Source organism: Cottoperca gobio, chromosome 3, assembly GCF_900634415.1.
Source record: "Cottoperca gobio chromosome 3, fCotGob3.1, whole genome shotgun sequence".
Lineage (NCBI taxonomy): Eukaryota > Metazoa > Chordata > Actinopteri > Perciformes > Bovichtidae > Cottoperca > Cottoperca gobio.
The window spans coordinates 23,920,414-23,938,091 of NC_041357.1; the positions used below are offsets into that span (position 1 = coordinate 23,920,414).

General features: G+C 40.9%; 1 protein-coding gene across 5 annotated transcripts in view; it reads right to left on the reverse strand.

The window, feature by feature from the left end:
- galnt2 (UDP-N-acetyl-alpha-D-galactosamine:polypeptide N-acetylgalactosaminyltransferase 2) overlaps positions 1–17,678 on the reverse strand; it is a 52,692-nt gene that overhangs the window by 7,713 nt on the left and 27,301 nt on the right. For all 5 annotated transcript variants that reach the window (XM_029459549.1, XM_029459538.1, XM_029459530.1 and 2 more), the window contains exons 2-11: positions 14,915–15,002; positions 11,311–11,464; positions 8,972–9,070; positions 8,774–8,841; positions 8,361–8,426; positions 8,133–8,254; positions 6,500–6,587; positions 5,400–5,487; positions 5,180–5,283; positions 2,326–2,452 (exon numbers count right to left, since the gene is read on the reverse strand). In XM_029459549.1, coding sequence (XP_029315409.1) covers positions 2,326–2,452; positions 5,180–5,283; positions 5,400–5,487; positions 6,500–6,587; positions 8,133–8,254; positions 8,361–8,426; positions 8,774–8,841; positions 8,972–9,070; positions 11,311–11,464; positions 14,915–15,002 — 1,004 coding nt within the window. The remainder of the gene's footprint in view (positions 1–2,325; positions 2,453–5,179; positions 5,284–5,399; positions 5,488–6,499; positions 6,588–8,132; positions 8,255–8,360; positions 8,427–8,773; positions 8,842–8,971; positions 9,071–11,310; positions 11,465–14,914; positions 15,003–17,678) is intronic.

Consider the following 17,678-nt stretch of genomic DNA (forward strand, 5'->3'; position numbering starts at 1 on the left):
CAAAGTGTTGACATGATGTCCAATGACATTTTGTCAAATTTCCATTTTTTTGTTTATAATGTAACACAGTACTGGCAGAACATGTGTCAGCTGGAGTCAGTATAAAGAGTGATTATATATTCTTTATAAAACAGGAACAGTGGGCGTCTCCTCAGATGAAACTGAGACAGCACAGGATTACTTTGACACTAAAGAAAACTTAAAAACATGATGATTCTCAGGCAAGAAGCATCTTTTTTCAAAGGGGATTTATGGACATACACATATCTGTGTTCATATTTGACTGAGTTTGAAAAGTGTGATCGTTTATATTGGCTTGACGCATACAAACAATTAATCAGGCAAGTAATAGTCAGATGAATCAATGTTGAAAATAATGGTTAATATATAATAATATGAATAATATTATGCATCCAAGCAACAAACGGCAGACAGTGCACTCCTAGTGAACTCTATACTCTAGAGGGGCTTCTCTGCACATTGATTGTAAACTCAGATATTGTAACGTGGACATCTGGGAAATGCTGCTTCCAGAACAATTATAAACGCATGGAGGCAGGCACAACAGGCGCTGTCTCGTGGCTCCCCAGAGTCACTGCCAGCAGACTCAGGGAGGGTGTCTGGAGTTTTATTCAAGATTGAAGGGCAAGACGATAAACCGAAGCAGCCTCAAAGCCCAGATGAAGCTGCTCTGCATGGTGAGTCTCACTTGTTGAGGCAAGAACACATCAATTAATAAATAATATTTTGAAATGTTGGTAAAGGTTATACAGCTACATTTGAGGATGTGGAGATGTGGTCCACAGGAGGCGTCTAAGCTGAAATGGCACATCCAGAGTCAGCGTGTTATAATAAGCTCTGAATCCGTTTGATCTAATGTTGGAGTTCATACATAACCACCAGTCTTTCATCCAGCTCAGGTTCATTCACAATTTATAAGAGTTATCCCAGTTTATAAGTATTATTTAGATGTCTGTGATCTTTACTTGTGCTCCGTTAGATTAATTTCTATCTTGAGCATCCCTGCTGGTCACAGCCATCAGGAAGCATTGAGTCATTTTCAGCTGCGGCTGGTATCACAAATATAACTCAGCATCTCAGAGAGACTATTTCAGACGGCAATTTTAAGGGAGCAAAGCAATGTACTGCTGTGGACGGGGGCAGCAGCAAAACCTCTTCTTGCCACCTTAAAATATCAGTTTAAGTGTACGTGGTTCAGCACTTTACCTAGCTGTCAGACTATCTATCCGTCTATGCTCTCTTCAAAGACACCAGGCTCCATTGGCAAAAACAGTCATTTTACATCGCAGAACAAGGAAGTTGCTAGACTACTGCTGCAACTTACTTGTTCTGCGTTTTGCTGCTACCCCCGTCTACAGCAACACATCTCTGCTTTACTAATTTCTGTTTCTCCAAACTGGGGGCGTGCCGACCACCATCTTACTGTATGTAATACACTGACTATGGATAAACACCAAATATAACCCTATTTCAAAACATCTGAACGATCCCTTTAAGATCGTGTTGAGCGCAATGAAGCTCCACATTGTTGGCCTATTACGCCCTTCTTTTGTTGTGTTTTTCACAGTGCCATGTACATCATTGGAAAGACCAGAGAAACCACAGCCACTATAAATCCTGTTATCTGCTTGTTGAAGTTGTTAATCAGAGGGTTTGTCGGGCTCGTTTCCAGGGTTTGTTACTTGTGGTTGGAGACCGTTTGAAAGCAGAGATCCATATCTTTCCACGTATCATGTTTCCCATTACCGATGTTCACTGATTATGTTGTCACATATATCAGAGCTGTAAAGGGAAGCACGTGAAATAACAGATCTTCTATATTTAAGAAGAGCATTCTTTCTAAATCTGGAACCAATTTTCCCTTTGATTACTTCTTAATTGTTGGTGGCTTGGCTTTAATTATCCAACACTGGTTTAATTCTCAAAGCCGGAGTAAAACTCAATAATGTCTGTTCCAGTGTTTACAGTACTTGATACGAGCGACTAAAGAGTTTTGTGTGGGGGGAAAGTAATCGACCCAAATGAAAAGGATAATACCAAAGAAGATCATGTGTACAACATATCCCAAGCAAGAAGTAATTATTGGTAGAGCTGCGCGATATATCAACACATTGATATAATATATGATGATAGTAGATCAGATACAATATGGGGTCATTATGATTATCGTACAATTAATGTTCTTCAGTAATTTAATGAATGAATGTGATGGGTGGAGCCTAGAAGCTTAATGAGAGTTCAACCGTCATGATGGTGTGTGTGTGAGCGTGTGTGTGTGTGAGCGTGTGTGTGTGTGTGTGTTACCTTGCAAACACAGTCCCGCTGCCCCCAGGGAAGGTGTATGGATGTTGTTTTCTGAAGACATGGCCAACTCTGCTACAGGGGATGATCTCCAGACTGCCACCACACTGCCACACCCGAAATGAGATCTCTGAAACACACACACACACACACACGTTCCAACAAACTGTTTCTATAAAAGCATCACAGTTGATTTTTATGAGCAGCATGTAAGAAGTCTTGTGGCACCTCATTAATGTTTTCAGAGTGTTGATATTGTCAGGTTCCCTCTCAAACATCGTCTGTATTAGATTAAGTGTTGTTTGAACGAGCACACAAGTAAACCCGTATCCGAGTTGTCAATCCAGCTCGGAGTCATTGTGCCGCATCGAGAGAAGCATGAATCATTCTGTTTATTCGTGACGATTTCCCAAATGAATTCAGACAAAAGCAACAGGGAGCTGTTATTATCTCGTTGTGCTGTCTGCAAATGATCGCTTGTGTACACGATGGTTATTTTCACCCAATACCAACTATAATCATTATCACATTAACGCTGTGTTTTTCTAAGTTCGACTGTAGTCTGGGAGAATCCTTTACCCCGATATGACTACCTTGTTAAAGAAAGATTTTCTGCTTTTCATCACGTTCTTGGCACAGAAACCCACGAGCTCATGAGTTAATCACAGTGTGAGACGCATCAATGGTGCTACTTTAGTGCCACAGCTCAAGAGACGGTGCATATTTTAAGTGAGCAGAAATCTTTAGTTTTTCAAGCCAAAATCAAATGATGGACAGAAATGCCTTTTTAAGACTTAAAGGAATAGTTTGACATTTTAGGAAATACCCTATGTAGACCATATTACCCCAGTAAATTCATAATTGATGTGAAGATTTCACTGACAGAAAGGTCTAGCTCAGGGGTATTCAACTAAAATAATAAGAGGTCCAGTTAGAGAACATTTCCGCGAGCAAAGGTCCGGAGCATCATAATGTCTAATGTGCGTTATGAATTAGTGTGAGATATATATTGAAGTAGCCGAGTAGCTGTATCAACAGTCTGCACGTCAACAACTGACTAATCCTAATAAAGAAAGTACAATTTAAAAACATTTAGACAATATTTATTGTCACTTAACATTGAACTATACAGATATATATATATTTATAATACTGTAGATATGTATAGTGTTCTTCTCGGGCTGCATTTAAATTGTTAAATGTTAATTATTATTGTGCATCTTAAAATAAAGTGCTTAATCTTAGAAACATAAAATAAAGTGTAGCAGCAGCTTGAGTTTCCCTTTTTCTTTAACTGTTTCACATCTTGATTTAACTCTCAACCAATGTTAGAATAAATCAGTCTCAACTCATCTTAACAGTTGAACAGTTTAACCCAGACTAGCACATCCTGGGTCCACACACTTTAATGAGCAGCACGGTCTCTGAGCACGTGAGACGCTGGTGTTGTAATGAGTCCATTCTGGGTTGAAAGCTCTGTTGACTTTCTCTTCTTGGAGAGCGCCATGAGTAGTTCTTGTTCTCTCCCTGTCTGCCGCTCACTCGTCTCTTCGTCTGTGTTTCTCTCCCTCTCTCCGTCTTCTCTTCCTGTATCGCTAACTCGTCTTTCCGTCTGTCACGCGCCTCTCATCTGTCTGTATTCAGAGTCGCAATGTTTGCCGGTTAGAATGCACAGATGATTTGATTGGCTGAGTAGCATCACGTGGGATGGCTTAACTCGCATGTAATTGGTCTGCGAGTTTCCTGAACCGCTAAACCAGTGCCGTAAAAAACAAAAAAAGCTGCGCCGGTTAAAATAGAAAATCCCTTAATAATTGATTGATTACAGGTCCGGGTCCGGATAGGTCGGCGTCTGGGTCCGGACTCGCCTGTTAGTGACCCCTGGCCTAGCCTGTAGCTATAAGGCTGACCTTTTAATTATTTACGAGCAGGAACGCAGCCATAGACCCTCAGGCAAGGTCTTATTGGTTGTTCCACATTCAATCCGTTTACTTCGTGTATTAATCTTTTATTTGTATGTTTTATTGCTGCTGCTTTTGGGTTTTATTGTAGTATTTTGTAAACATTATTTTTAGAAAAGGGCTATTCAAATAAAGTTAGTAGTATTACCACCCGTACCTGTACGTTAAATGTGAAGCTACAGCCAGCAGTTTGTTAGCTTAGCTTAGCATACAGACTGGAAACAGATGGAAGCAGCTAGCCTGACTCTGTCCAAAAGGTCAGACAGTCAACCTACCAGCCCCCACCCAAGAAAAAGACCAAAACAAAAAGCGGTGTTATTTTTACACTGGTAAGTGAGGTGCTGGGAGGCAGATGTTATCATTGTTGGACAAAGACAGTTTCCTCCGGGCGTTTCCCGTCTTTGTGGCTGCAGCTTCATATTAGCGTAGAGACATGAGATCTCTGGTATCAATCTTCTCATCTAACTCTAGGAAGAAACTATTAACTTTATTTCCCAAAATGTCAAACTATTTCTTTAATGCTTCCGGCAAAACTCCTGACTCATCTTTCACCCCCCCAGAGGCTGAAAGTCAAAGTCAGGGACTGAGACACATTACGGCAACATAGTGTATTGATGGTAACACTGACAGTCATCTTCTCTACCTGCCACTCTATACACACACACACACACACACACACACACACACACACACACACACACACACACACACACACACACACACACACACACACACACACACACACACACACACACACACACACACACACACTATTCCTCTGACATCCATTACTGGGCCATACTTTCATCTCCTAACCACCCTCATCTGTGATTCTACTGACTTCGTGCTCGACTGTAACTCTACTGAATTTGCATTTTAACTTTAGCAGCACTCACCAAGGTTTTCTCCTCCCCATACATCCATCATCATGTCATACTTTCCCAGCAGCTCAAAGTAGTCCTTATCCATGACAAATAGACCTCCTGCTATCATTGGAGTCCTGCAGGGGCAGAGAGAAAGAGGGCAGGTGGATGGAGCGAGAGAAAGGATACGATTAGTAGTCGGGCAGAACCAGACAACGGTGAGTCTGTCATATATGATCGTGTATGATCTCACTTTATGGGGGCGATGGGGTTGCCTTGTCTGGCTCGTCGCTGCTCCAGAGTCATATAGTCCCATTTAAACACCAAATTCCAGTCAAAACCTACCGACACACACACACACACACACACACACACACACACACACACACACACACACACACACACACACACACACACACACACACACACACACACACACAGGACGAAAGGACAACACCATTATTTGGGATTAAGTAGCAGTCTGGCTATATAATTAGATTTGGCAGGTTCAGATCAGTTGACATCTGCAGTTGCCTGATTTCACATGTCTGTATGAGTTTGTGCGTCACAGAGAGTATAACCTCCTGAACCTGACGACGTATAAAGTTGTGTCTCAATTTTACTCCATTTACCAAAACTATAAAGCATAAGCTGGGATATAATAGTCCCTTTAACGCACAATATGTAAAATCCTTCTTCTGACTAAAGCACACAGTTAAAAACGACCTTGAAAGTGTATCATAAAAATATAGCTTAAAACTTGATGAAAAGTCAATTTATGACGGCTTCTGGCAGAGATCCACAATGCTGACACATGCACAAAGAGAATATATCTCCACTACGGGAGACCAAATGAAACACAAACAGTTACCTTGATTAAAATGAAGGATTAGTACACAGCTCAACAAAATATATAACATAGGTATAGACGTTTTATTACATTTTAATGTAGAAATGTTACATAACATACATTTATCAGTGTGAATGAACTACATACGCAAAATTCAATAAGATCCAATATACAATAACGCATCATGCGTGTGTGTGTGTGTGCGCGTGTGTGTGCATGCGTGTGTGTGTGTGTGTGTCTCAGAATCAGAATTTGCTTTATTGCCAAGTAGGTTTTCAAATACAAGGAATTTGCTTTGGTGTATTGGTGCATTCATGAACACAGTAAGAGAAATCAAAATGTCAAATAAGAGCAAACATGGAAATATTATAACAAATATTGTAAAATCAAAAAATATGTAGAAATATAAATAGACGAAAAAGAATATGAAAAAAGACTGAAGAAGAAGAAGTGTAACGTATATCTGAATTTAAAGTAGAAGAGCAGAACCTTGTGTACTGTACCTCCTTTCAGATCGGCCGAAGCTCCCACGTACTGGAAGTTGTCCATGTTGATGACATCAATGATGGGAGAAACTACTCTGCTCTTGTCCTGAGAAGGAAGGACGGAGACAAAATGGTTCACTGGAACAAAAACTCAGAATAACAGGAAATGTGACTCGATATAAATATATAAAAGTCTAAGTTTACCATGCTTTGTGTAGCGCAGAAGTAAATATTCCCAATGATTCATATTTAGTTTACGTTCTATAATTATTTGATCAGTGTTTATGAAGTAGAACTGAAAGTAAAGCAGCTCTGTCTGTTCTGCTTCACTCCCACAGAGCCACATCATACGGAGGTTTAGAGAAAGGTTTGCTCAAGTGGTCAAAATGACAATTCCCATAAACGAGCCTCCAGGTACCGAGTCAGTTTATTTATTTTAGAGATGAAACCTTTTGATATGACACATGAGGTTTCACCCACACAGATGACGTGCTTCCTTCTTTCTTTCTTTTTTATATCGAGTGATTCATTATTTAAAGTAAAGAAAAAAACAAAGTCAATCGCTTTGACAGCAAATTGTTTTAGATTTGGCTCCACGCGTTTATTAACTAGGGAACGACAAAACAGCACGTTTGGGAGGATCAAAAGCAGGATCAGACTATTTCAGTCATTTCAGATGAATATTTAAATAACCTCCATTTTACAAACACTGTCCCACTTTAGACTGAGATTACATTCAAATCAAGAAACTCCCTCTGAAGTCATTTCTAAAATAGTTCAATTTAAATAACCACACACTGTTAATCTGTAATGGAGTCTATGTGTATTCTGTTAATTGGGTTTTTAATGAGAAGTCCGTCTTTTTTAATCAAATAAACCTGGTGGATCAGCTGTTCTGACACTGGGGGGGGGGAGAAATATCTGACTTTCATTGTCCCAAAACATAAATAACATTTTGCCACCCAACAGAAATAAATCACCACATGAGGTCCAGTTCTGATCTACTGACTCACTGGTCATTTCTAACATGCATAGAAGAATTTGGAGCAGTGAAAATGTGCTTTTATACTGAAAAACCCCTTTTATACTGAAAAACCCCAAAACATTCCTGCATTATTAAAGTCATGCGCTCCTTGTTTTTCACATGAATGTTAACAAGACAGTGCCAGCTCCAGGGGTGCTGCTTTGTAGCTGATCTCTAACCTCTACGTGAAAGAGGGAAGGGGAAAACTAATTCCCCTACAAATATGAATAATACAGAGTCCCTAAAGTCCCAAGAGGTATCTTCTTTTTTCTTCTTCTTCCGAGCTGAAGCTCATTTGTGTGCACAAGATGAACATAGACAACATGAAACTAGAAAGTGCACAAATGCTGCTGATGGAGAAAAATGAACTGCAATTCATTAAAAGTTTTATATTGATGCTTTACTCGAACATATCAACACTTTAGGACTGTTGACGTGTATTTTATGCTCACTTTTAAATTAAGCCTGATGAGCTGCGTTTAGAGAAAGAAGGAGGTCAAACCAGAGTGTCTCTCTTTGCAACACTTTCATTCTTTTTCAGGTTGGACTTGTTCATCTTTAAATGTCCTTGTATGAACGATAATGTACTGTACTGATGTATAAAGGTGTGTCCATTTGTGTGTGTACCTCAGCCACTCTCTCCAGTAGCGGCTCCAGCCAGTGGTCATTACATTCACAGTGAGAGTCCAAGAAGGTGAGGACGGGTGCCGTGGCGGCGTCTGCACCACGAACCCTCGAGCGCATCAGTCCTGAGGGAAACATCGGTTACAAAAAACACATTTAGAATGATGTCACCCCCACATTTATTTGTTTTGTAAGGATATAAAACATTCTTCTTCTCTTCTTTTAAACTACCTTCTCTGCGGTCGTTTCTCAACACGCGCACTTTTTCGATCTTTCCCAGCAGCGACCCATCCTCCGCTGAAACATACACAAAGCATTCAGCGCATGCGTTTATTTATTTCACCCGTCAGCAGCTATAACCCCATCATTTGTTTATTCATCATCTGTGTAATACTGACTTAACAGTACAAGCATTTTGTGCACTAATAATTCAACTGTGCACTCTAGATACTATACTGCATAATAATATAGATCCCATTGTTCACCATCTTTATTACTTACAGTAATATATATATATTTATATTGTAGAATGGGAGCTGTAACTGTAACGTAACCCAACTTCCCCCACGAGACTCAGTAACGTATTTCTGATGTTCACGCTGGTCTTATTAGGGTTGTTTTTTATACCTATTGTTATTACTCACAGTTATCACTGTAGTCGTCAACCAGAATGATCTCTTTGACCAAGTGAACAGGACTCTTCTTCAGGACACTAAACAGAGAAAGAGAGGGAATTTATAGGAAGATAAAAACATATTTAGAAAAGCCCACAAATCCAAATAGAGAAGTTTTTTTTTGTTGTTGTTTTTTTTAAGTGGACAGCACACACACCATTCACCTACCTGACCACAGTCCGCAGCAGAGCAGAGCGAGCTTCATTGTGGAAGGTGATGACTACGCTGGAGGCGGGAAGGTCAGACTTCCACTGTTTGTGTCTGCAACTGCACACACACAAGAAACCATCAAAATTAGGAGAAAACCTGTACATGTGTACAAATGCACGCATGGATAAATACTCCTACGTACATGGAGCACAAAGCTGAATGTGTGAGCAAAGCTGCGAGCTGGAACTGCTCCCTAAACAGAGTCTGGATAAATAGGATTCACACACACACACACACACACACACAGGATTGACAGGTATTGGGCAAACATCCTATGAGATCGTGTGCGTGTCCAACAGAGACAAATCCTGCCCTGACTTTAAAGTGAGGAACACGGCTGATATGATGCTACATGAGACAAGTGGCCAAGGGGAGGTTGAAGAAATCCCGTTGTAATGCCCTGTACACGCTATATATACACACACACACACATCACATGAGCAGATGCGTGTGGGGGGGGTGTAGAAAGAATCCACAATTCTGTTTCAAGAAATTAACCGTGACCTATAATTAACAAGACTTAGAGAGGTTGGCCTTAGAGGCTTAAAAGACATACCAGCTGTACTGTTTAAAGAGTACAGTACATATTGAATGACAGCACACACAGGTGTTGACTTGCCTGTTAGCATGGTGTGTGAGGAGCATCAAGCGTTCACCTACAAAATGTCACTCGAAGAGACACGCACCAACCAGGAAGACACTCAAAATGTAACCCAAAACATTAAATGGCTACAAAGAGATGCCAAACAGCTGCAGAGAGGCTCACAATGACTATAAAATAATAATCACAAATGGAATCACACACAAAATTACTAAAAAGAGACACAAAACAAATACAAAAAGGAGCTTTAACAACTATAAAGTCTCCTCTGTAGGAGAGGTGGTGGGCATTTTGAATGACTGTGCCCAGGGGCCCATTGTGTCATAATCCGCCCATGTCTGTACCGTCTGTCAGAGCAGCACTGGCTTTAAAACCCTGGAACGAGTTAATAAGCAACTGAATCAATCTTGTGTTGACATCCTCCTGTATGTATGTCTGTGGTGCTGGTGTGTGTTATGAAGCTGTACAATAAACCTGATGAAGCTGTCCTGAAGAATAAACTGGGCTTTTGTTTTTTCTGTAAAAACTTCAGTCAGTGCTGCTGCATGCTGTGCAAGTGACACATCAAGACCAGATCAATACGAGACACATCCTGTTCTTTTTGTAGGCTAATGGCTGTCCAAATGAGGTCAATATATCAGTAAGGCCAGACAACAGCCTTTATAAAAATAGTCTTTGAATCACACAGTGTGCATCTAGACAGACACAGCAGGAATAAAACCAATGACTGTTGTACGAGCACAGTTGTATTTAGATACAGTGTCATACATGACATTTGAAATAAATGTGTAATTTTCCCCCCCATCTGTCTTTGTAACTCGTACGACACGTCTTGATCATTCGTGAATTTTGTGAATTCACCTAACGAGAAAGTTCTGCATTAGAAAAAAAATTGTTGAATGCCACAAATTCTTTTAAATGGCTCGTACGCAGACGCAGAGCCAGAAAACAAAAGCCCACTACAGCGAAGACGTGTCCCTCAGAGCAGGTGGAGTGTGTGTTGAAGCGCCTCGTCTGACCCAACAGGTGAGTAAACATACTCAGACCACAGTTCACACACTGTGATTTCGTCACAAGGTAAAGAGTCGGTGGAGCTGATGCGGGCAAGGGTGACCCAGCAGAGAAGACAGCTAGCTGCCAGCAACGCCAACCAACTGTCAATTAAAGCGGCCATTTTCCAGCACCGAAGGTTTCAGCTCGAGTAAGACTCAAAATCAGACAATGCCAGATCTTCTGTCATTTTAAATCATTCTTAAAGCGACACGCTGTTGCTGTGTTTATCTACAATGACAGTCTACAACATTATAACCATTTTCCCAGAATGCACTTTACTTCACTGCATTTATGCTTTACTAAAGAAGACAATGCGGCGTGACCAAAGGGACTGAAATAGCATCTTGGAATAAAATACGCAAGTGTACACTTTGCGCCATGATTTATTTTTCAGCAGAACAATTGACAGCCGTTACCCAAAGGGTTCTGAATGGAGCAGACAGTGCGTGTCAGCTCTGCAGCTACTTCCTGGTTTCATCTGATAGACCACAATAGAGGGAGTTTCCACGAGATCTTATCCAGTCTAGTACTAATTAGTCAATTTGAGAGACAGCAAGGAACAGCATGTACACACACAATCCCTGCAATCACACATGCAACAATAAAAGACGCAGACAGTCTGTGTAATAGCAGAGATACATACTGGTCATGTCTCGTATCTGGCACGGCTCTGTCCATACGGAGTTTGTCGCTCTCCACCTGGTTGAACTTGTTCCTGGCGTACGGATCCTGACCCGGTCGAACCACCGTGGCTCCAACGTACAGATCCTGGTCAAAATCCTGCCAGCGCACCTTACCTGGACACACACGCATGAACATTAAGCACACGGCCAATAAATGTCCATAGCATTTGGTGAGACTCACTATTTTGGTTTTGTCTTGTTTGTGTTATTTGCAAAATTTTAACTGAGATTGAGGCTTGAAATTTAAAATAAATCCAGCACTACACGGTATTTTGGGACAAGGAAACTGGATGTTGGGCGAACAAAAACACACTACTGCACCAAAACTGACAGATTACATTATAAATTATGTGAGGATAAAACAAAACATTTCTTCTTTACGTTTCAACTTTCAAATAAACAATAAACCAACAGAGAACAAATTGTACGTCCAGGTTTTAATAAGAAACACATTCACAATGAGACTTTCTGGTGAAATACATATTAAATAAGAACAACGCATCCAAAAATAAAAGCTGCCACCAAACATGAAGTTTAAACCTTCACAAAAGGCTGAAACTGTGTCTGAGGAATGAATGGGATTATACATCAATGGGAATATCAAATGTAGGCAGCAGCCTGGCTGGTGCAAGAATCCTTCACGACTGACAGGAAGGAAACCTCGCTGCTTCAAGATGCTGCTTGACAAGGCGGCAACATGGCAGTGAGGAAAGCTGACATGAGATTTATGCTGCTTATATGCAGAACAGAAATCAGAAGACAAGGCCAGACTACGTTGGCGAAACACAAAAGAACATTTTTAATTCACTGCACTGAGTAAGAAAACAATATAATTCTTCTGAATTTAGTCATTTACTGCAACCTAAAAATCAAACTTTGGAAAACATTAACAATTATTACCCCCGACGTACACACAAACGTTGCATCTGTCTGACCAGATTACGGAGATCATTGTGTACTAAACAGAGAAAGTTGTCATGTTTAATTTCACAGTTCATCACGAGTACTGAGACACAGACACACACGAATAATAATGCAACTTATTAGCCGGGTGCAGCTGCTATGCTAATGACTTGTGTTAAGCATATGGCAGCGTGAGATTACACTATCTCTCAGTATGGATGAGTGTGTGTATGACAGGCACAGACAGACAGACAGACAGACAGACAGACAGACAGACAGACAGACAGACAGACAGACAGACAGACAGACAGACAGACAGAAACGGAGCCTGACGAGGAGGAGAGTGTGTGTGCATGCGTCCCTGACAGCATGTGAATGTGTCTGGCATGCTAATTAGCTAAAGCTCACAACGATGATCTGCCTGCGACTGTACAACGGCGCCTCCGAGACACTGCTGTACGTGTACGTGAGTGTGTGTGATGTCCTTGCTGATATCGGTGTTTGGTAAGTAATTAATGTTTCAACTTCTCACTTTGTGAGTGTTTAGCTCAGACTATGAACATCTTTATCTCGCACGCTCTCTTCCTTTGTTCGCTCAACCACTTAAAGCAGATTAACTGTTCGCTTTCTCTGTGGGATTACTCATTCAGATGTAATTTCCCCAATACTCTCTCGAGCAGGTACACCGAATCCAGAGCCAGCTGCTCTGTACCGGGGAAAGGTGTGGTCTGTTGGTCTCATCGCCAAGCTTTTTCCACCTGCAGCTGCTTGTTTTTGTTTGTTACGACACTTTCTCGAAATCAACGCAGTCGTGTTTCCAACTGATGGTTACTGGCAGGCAGTGGTGGAAAGTAACTAAGTACATTAACTTAAGTACAGTACTTAAAGCTAGGGTGGGTGACGTTGAAGAAGACTGATTTTTTTTTTGAAACAAAAAGCCCAGCCTCGTGTTGCCAGATATATTCCATTAAAAGTAGCTAGCAGCTCCAAAAGTCGATAAATCTAGTGAGAAAGTCGCCACGTTGACAACACTGACAGCCCGTCCCTTCAGGCTTTCCTCCAAAGTCACGCACACAATTATCGTGATGAACGTAAACAACGAACATGGCTATTGTTAGTACTCACAGCTGTCAAGCTAGCTGCTTGTGGAAGACTACAGTGACAGTACAGTATTTCCATTTTATGCTACTGTTTTACAGCCACCATCATTGATGAGGTGAGAAGTGCATTTCATCGCACCTGTAACCACACCCAACAGTGATGTCACGGGGTCTCGGAGTAAACTTCTACATCACTGCAGCAACGTGAGAAATCAAACTACTGGATAACAAGGTTTTCAGAAGGTGCAGTTCAGGGGTGTAAGAAAATAATGAGACAGTATCATATTGCAAGATTATGTTTTGCATCAGTTTTGAATGAATAGTTTACATGCAAAGATGATACTGAGTTAATACTTCATTTTATTTACAAAGACATGCGTCCACTCAATGTATTACTATGATGTTGGATGTTAAAGCGACTGTGATAAATGCACATACCACCGTTCTGATTGCATTTAACTGAGATTTTATGCATAAGGTTCTTTATTCTATGACAGTTTTCCAAAAACAAAAAACTATTCCTCAAACATTCATTGTAATAAGGTTTACTTGATGCCGTACCATATTTTTAATGTTTTATAATACATATTTGTGATTTAGTTTTTATATTAAGGCTACCTTTTTGTTTTAAGCAAGGCACACAGTACCAGAGACACACACTTATTCTGGGGACTATTTAACTTAAAAAGGGCACTGATGCACAATGAGCTCTCACTCCTTCACTCTCTCCTTGCCGCCACATTCTTTCATGACTATCATCCCTCTTTTCTTTTTTATCTTTCACTTTCCTTCTCTCTTTCTTTTTCACCACTTCCCCTCTTCCCCTCTTCCCCTCTTCCCCTGTGTGCTGTGATGCGCTGCCTGCCGTCAACACTAATCATGTAAAGTCACCCTGAAGTCAAAATGCCTCCACTTCAACATTCAAATTGGATTCCATTTCCACCGCTGGATCAGATAAGAGAGTGTGTGTTCAGCTTTCGCAAGTCACGGCTCGTGAGGGAGGGGCGGCTGCTTTGAGTCGGGCTGAAGATGAGAGCTGAATGAGAAATCGCGGCTCAGATGCTCCGTCCTCTGTGACTGTCGGACTCTGAGACAGCGTTTCTCAAAGCCTGGGTGGAGACACATAGCTGGGTTTTGCGGCGAGATTAAAATGGATACTTGAATTATTTTTGAATGACTCCAACATTTGAAATTTGCATCACACTGCTGCCTGTGTTGAATTGTCTTCCCTGTGGTTATTTAAAACAGGGTAAGGTGAAGGAGGGTGAGGGAGTTTATGAGCTACTGGTTATAAAACTATGCCTCTGTGTTACCACTTTTGAGAAAGGAAATGGTTTTGGTGGTGGAGACATGATGTGGAATACATTCTGGCTACATTGCTGTGGTGTGCAGTGTCAGCCATGCACATGCTTTACAGCTGGGATGTATTTGTATTACAATCACAAGCAGACACAATGGGGTACTGAACACAAAAAACATTAGCTTCTTCCCTTTCAAATACTCAAATACATCTTGAAGCACAGTGTGGCTGTAGTGCATGATGAGTAGTGAAGTTTCCTACCTGGCGCCAGAGTCTCCAGGCTGTGAGTCTTGTCGTCAGACATGTGAGTTTTGCTCCTACTGGACGAGTCACTGGAGCCCCATTCATCCTGAAAACCAACACACCCACACACACAGATTAGCATGGATACAGACAGTTTAATTAAAAAACAAATAAACATTCAGCAGCTGAGAGACGTTTTATCCAAGACACAGAAATCTGTTTAAGATATTAATTAGCGCATTTTTGGCTTTTGAAGATTACGAAACTTTAAAACACCATACAAGACAATCAACTAATATTTGGTCATTAACACAAGTTTCACATAACTTGAACTCTTTTCATTCTCTGTTTCGTATTCTGAAGAAAACAAACATGAGGGAAACTTGCGGCTTCTTTTAAAGACGAGTCCTGGTTGTTTCTTTTCGTAATAATGAAAGCATGTGAGACCAGAGTCCGCCTCAGCTGAGTCCACTCAGGTTAAATCCATTTAGACAACAGGATGTCCATGTTGAACAATCAAAAGCGTCTTCTAGTGAAGCACTAAGTGAAAAAATCAATTCATACATGTTTCATCAACCCACTCATACACTAATATAGTCATCCGCTGCCAGATAATCAGATTGAATAGCTTTTTGTTTCTTCACCGTTTGAGTCATTGACAAAAATATGAGATGCGTGCAGTGATTCTGAGGTCTGGAAAGAGGCAAAGTAAGGCTGGGCGATATGAAGAAAAATCAAATATCATGATGAATACTAACCAGCAATGTGGATATATTGACTAAGTGGGTAAAGGCAAATAATATAACAGCTAGATCAGACTGGTAAGTTCAGAAAATGTCATCACTTTACTGTGATGCAGCCTTTACAACCAGGAAAAGACACATCTAGTCTCCTATCACAATACTGATATAATATCAATGTATTGCCCAGCACTAAGGCAAAGTCATCCATTCAGTCACTCTTGTATCTGTTCCTTTCATTTCCTCCCGTCCATTAATCAGGTCCTTTGTTCATTCACTCCACCAGTGCATTGACAAACACAGTTCAAGCAAACACCATTTACCAAATAGACAGATGACCAAGGCATCCCTCCATGTGTCCATTAAAACCCACTGGATCGATACACTGGGAGTCGCAGTGATTAGCGCCACTCATTCCCTTTACAGTCAGCTGCCCTTGACTTCAGAAAACTATTGTCCAGCTCTATTATTTGCTCTGTAGTTCCCTTTCACCTCCAGCCTCTCCTGAATGCTTTACTGATCGGTTTTCTTTCAGGACAGCCGATGACGGTGTGACATTAGAGACCATCACAAACACTGTTCAACAGTTCATTTCTACATCTGTGAGAAGCAATGCCAGGTAGAAAACTGATTTTCACACCGTTTGTTATGCTTTTTAGGCCTTTTTTTATTATTTTCAGTAGCAAAATAACTGCTGTTGTTTTCTGTGACCTGCAAATCATTTCACTCTGTGCCAGCCCTTCCATTCATCTACTGTGGATAGTGCGTCAATCTGCTCGGAAACTAAAGCAGAGACTGAAATAAGATTAGATTGTCCAACACGCCCACAACTACTATAAAAAAACTAACCTACATAAAATCAATTTCTATATGTTTACGACAGCGGAGTGTGTGAACAGTCAGATGGTAATACTCAGTGTAGGATGAAAAGTAAAGCTGGCAGTATACCCGCTGCAGAAATACAGTTTGACAGGCTCTGAGGAAAGAACAGGACATATTTCCAAGTGGAAAAAAGCTCCAAATTGGGTTTGGACTTTTGCTTCGTTGAGCTCTTCAAAACTGAAATGTTTAATGCTCTGCATTTTGAGCTGGTAATAAAGTCTTTCACCTTTATGGCTGACCAGATAGAGATTATAAACCAGAGGAATCTATTTTCCTCTTCAATCTTCATGTGTTTTCACTGCTTTAGAGTGTCACTAAACATTATACTCACATGTGCAAACATCTTTTACAGGGGTGTGAAAACGTCAAATCTTGCAGTTTGTAAGTGTACCACCAACATAACATGATTGTAAGACACTTAAGCAGCTAATGAAGTCAACTAAGGTGTTTATTTCTGTCAATCAGATCGAGTTGATCTCATCTGTTCTCAGTCTCTTCTGATCCTCATCAAGCTTCCCCTGCTTTTTAACATGTCTGGCTGCCTCACAGTACAGATCTTCTTTTGACACATAGAAACAGTGTTGTGGTAAATCTGTGTCTCATGAGAAAAGACCTCCCCGAAGCATCTGTGCTCATGTGCAAAGTAGACGAGGCCTGCAGCCCTGACAGAAGAAAACAATCATGATGTCATTATCTGACAACTTAATGAGGCTAAAGTTGTGTTAAACATACGGTCCAGACATTAACTCGGTGGGGCCAAAAGGGACATCGTGTTATTCAGACCTTTCCGTCATATTCTAGTAAAGCACAGGTGTAACTAATAACGTTAACGACGGCCCATGTAGGTGTGTCAGTGAGTCATGCCAGTGAACCAGCACAGGAAAGCACAGGTGTTACTAATGACACTAACGATGGCTCCACTCTAGTCAAGGGTCCCACACTCTCTACATTAACATGCGTACTGATATCCAGCTGTAACAAACAAATGTAACAATATCCAAATTTGAAAAGGGTCATGTAAACAGCAGTATTATTCAGTAGTGATGGGCAAATTAAGCTTTTGTGAAGCACTGAACCACTTCAGCCAATTGTTTCGGAAATGGGTTCATTACTCGAAGCTTCAGGTACAGTGACTTCTCCTGGCGAAGTGCAAGGCTGCA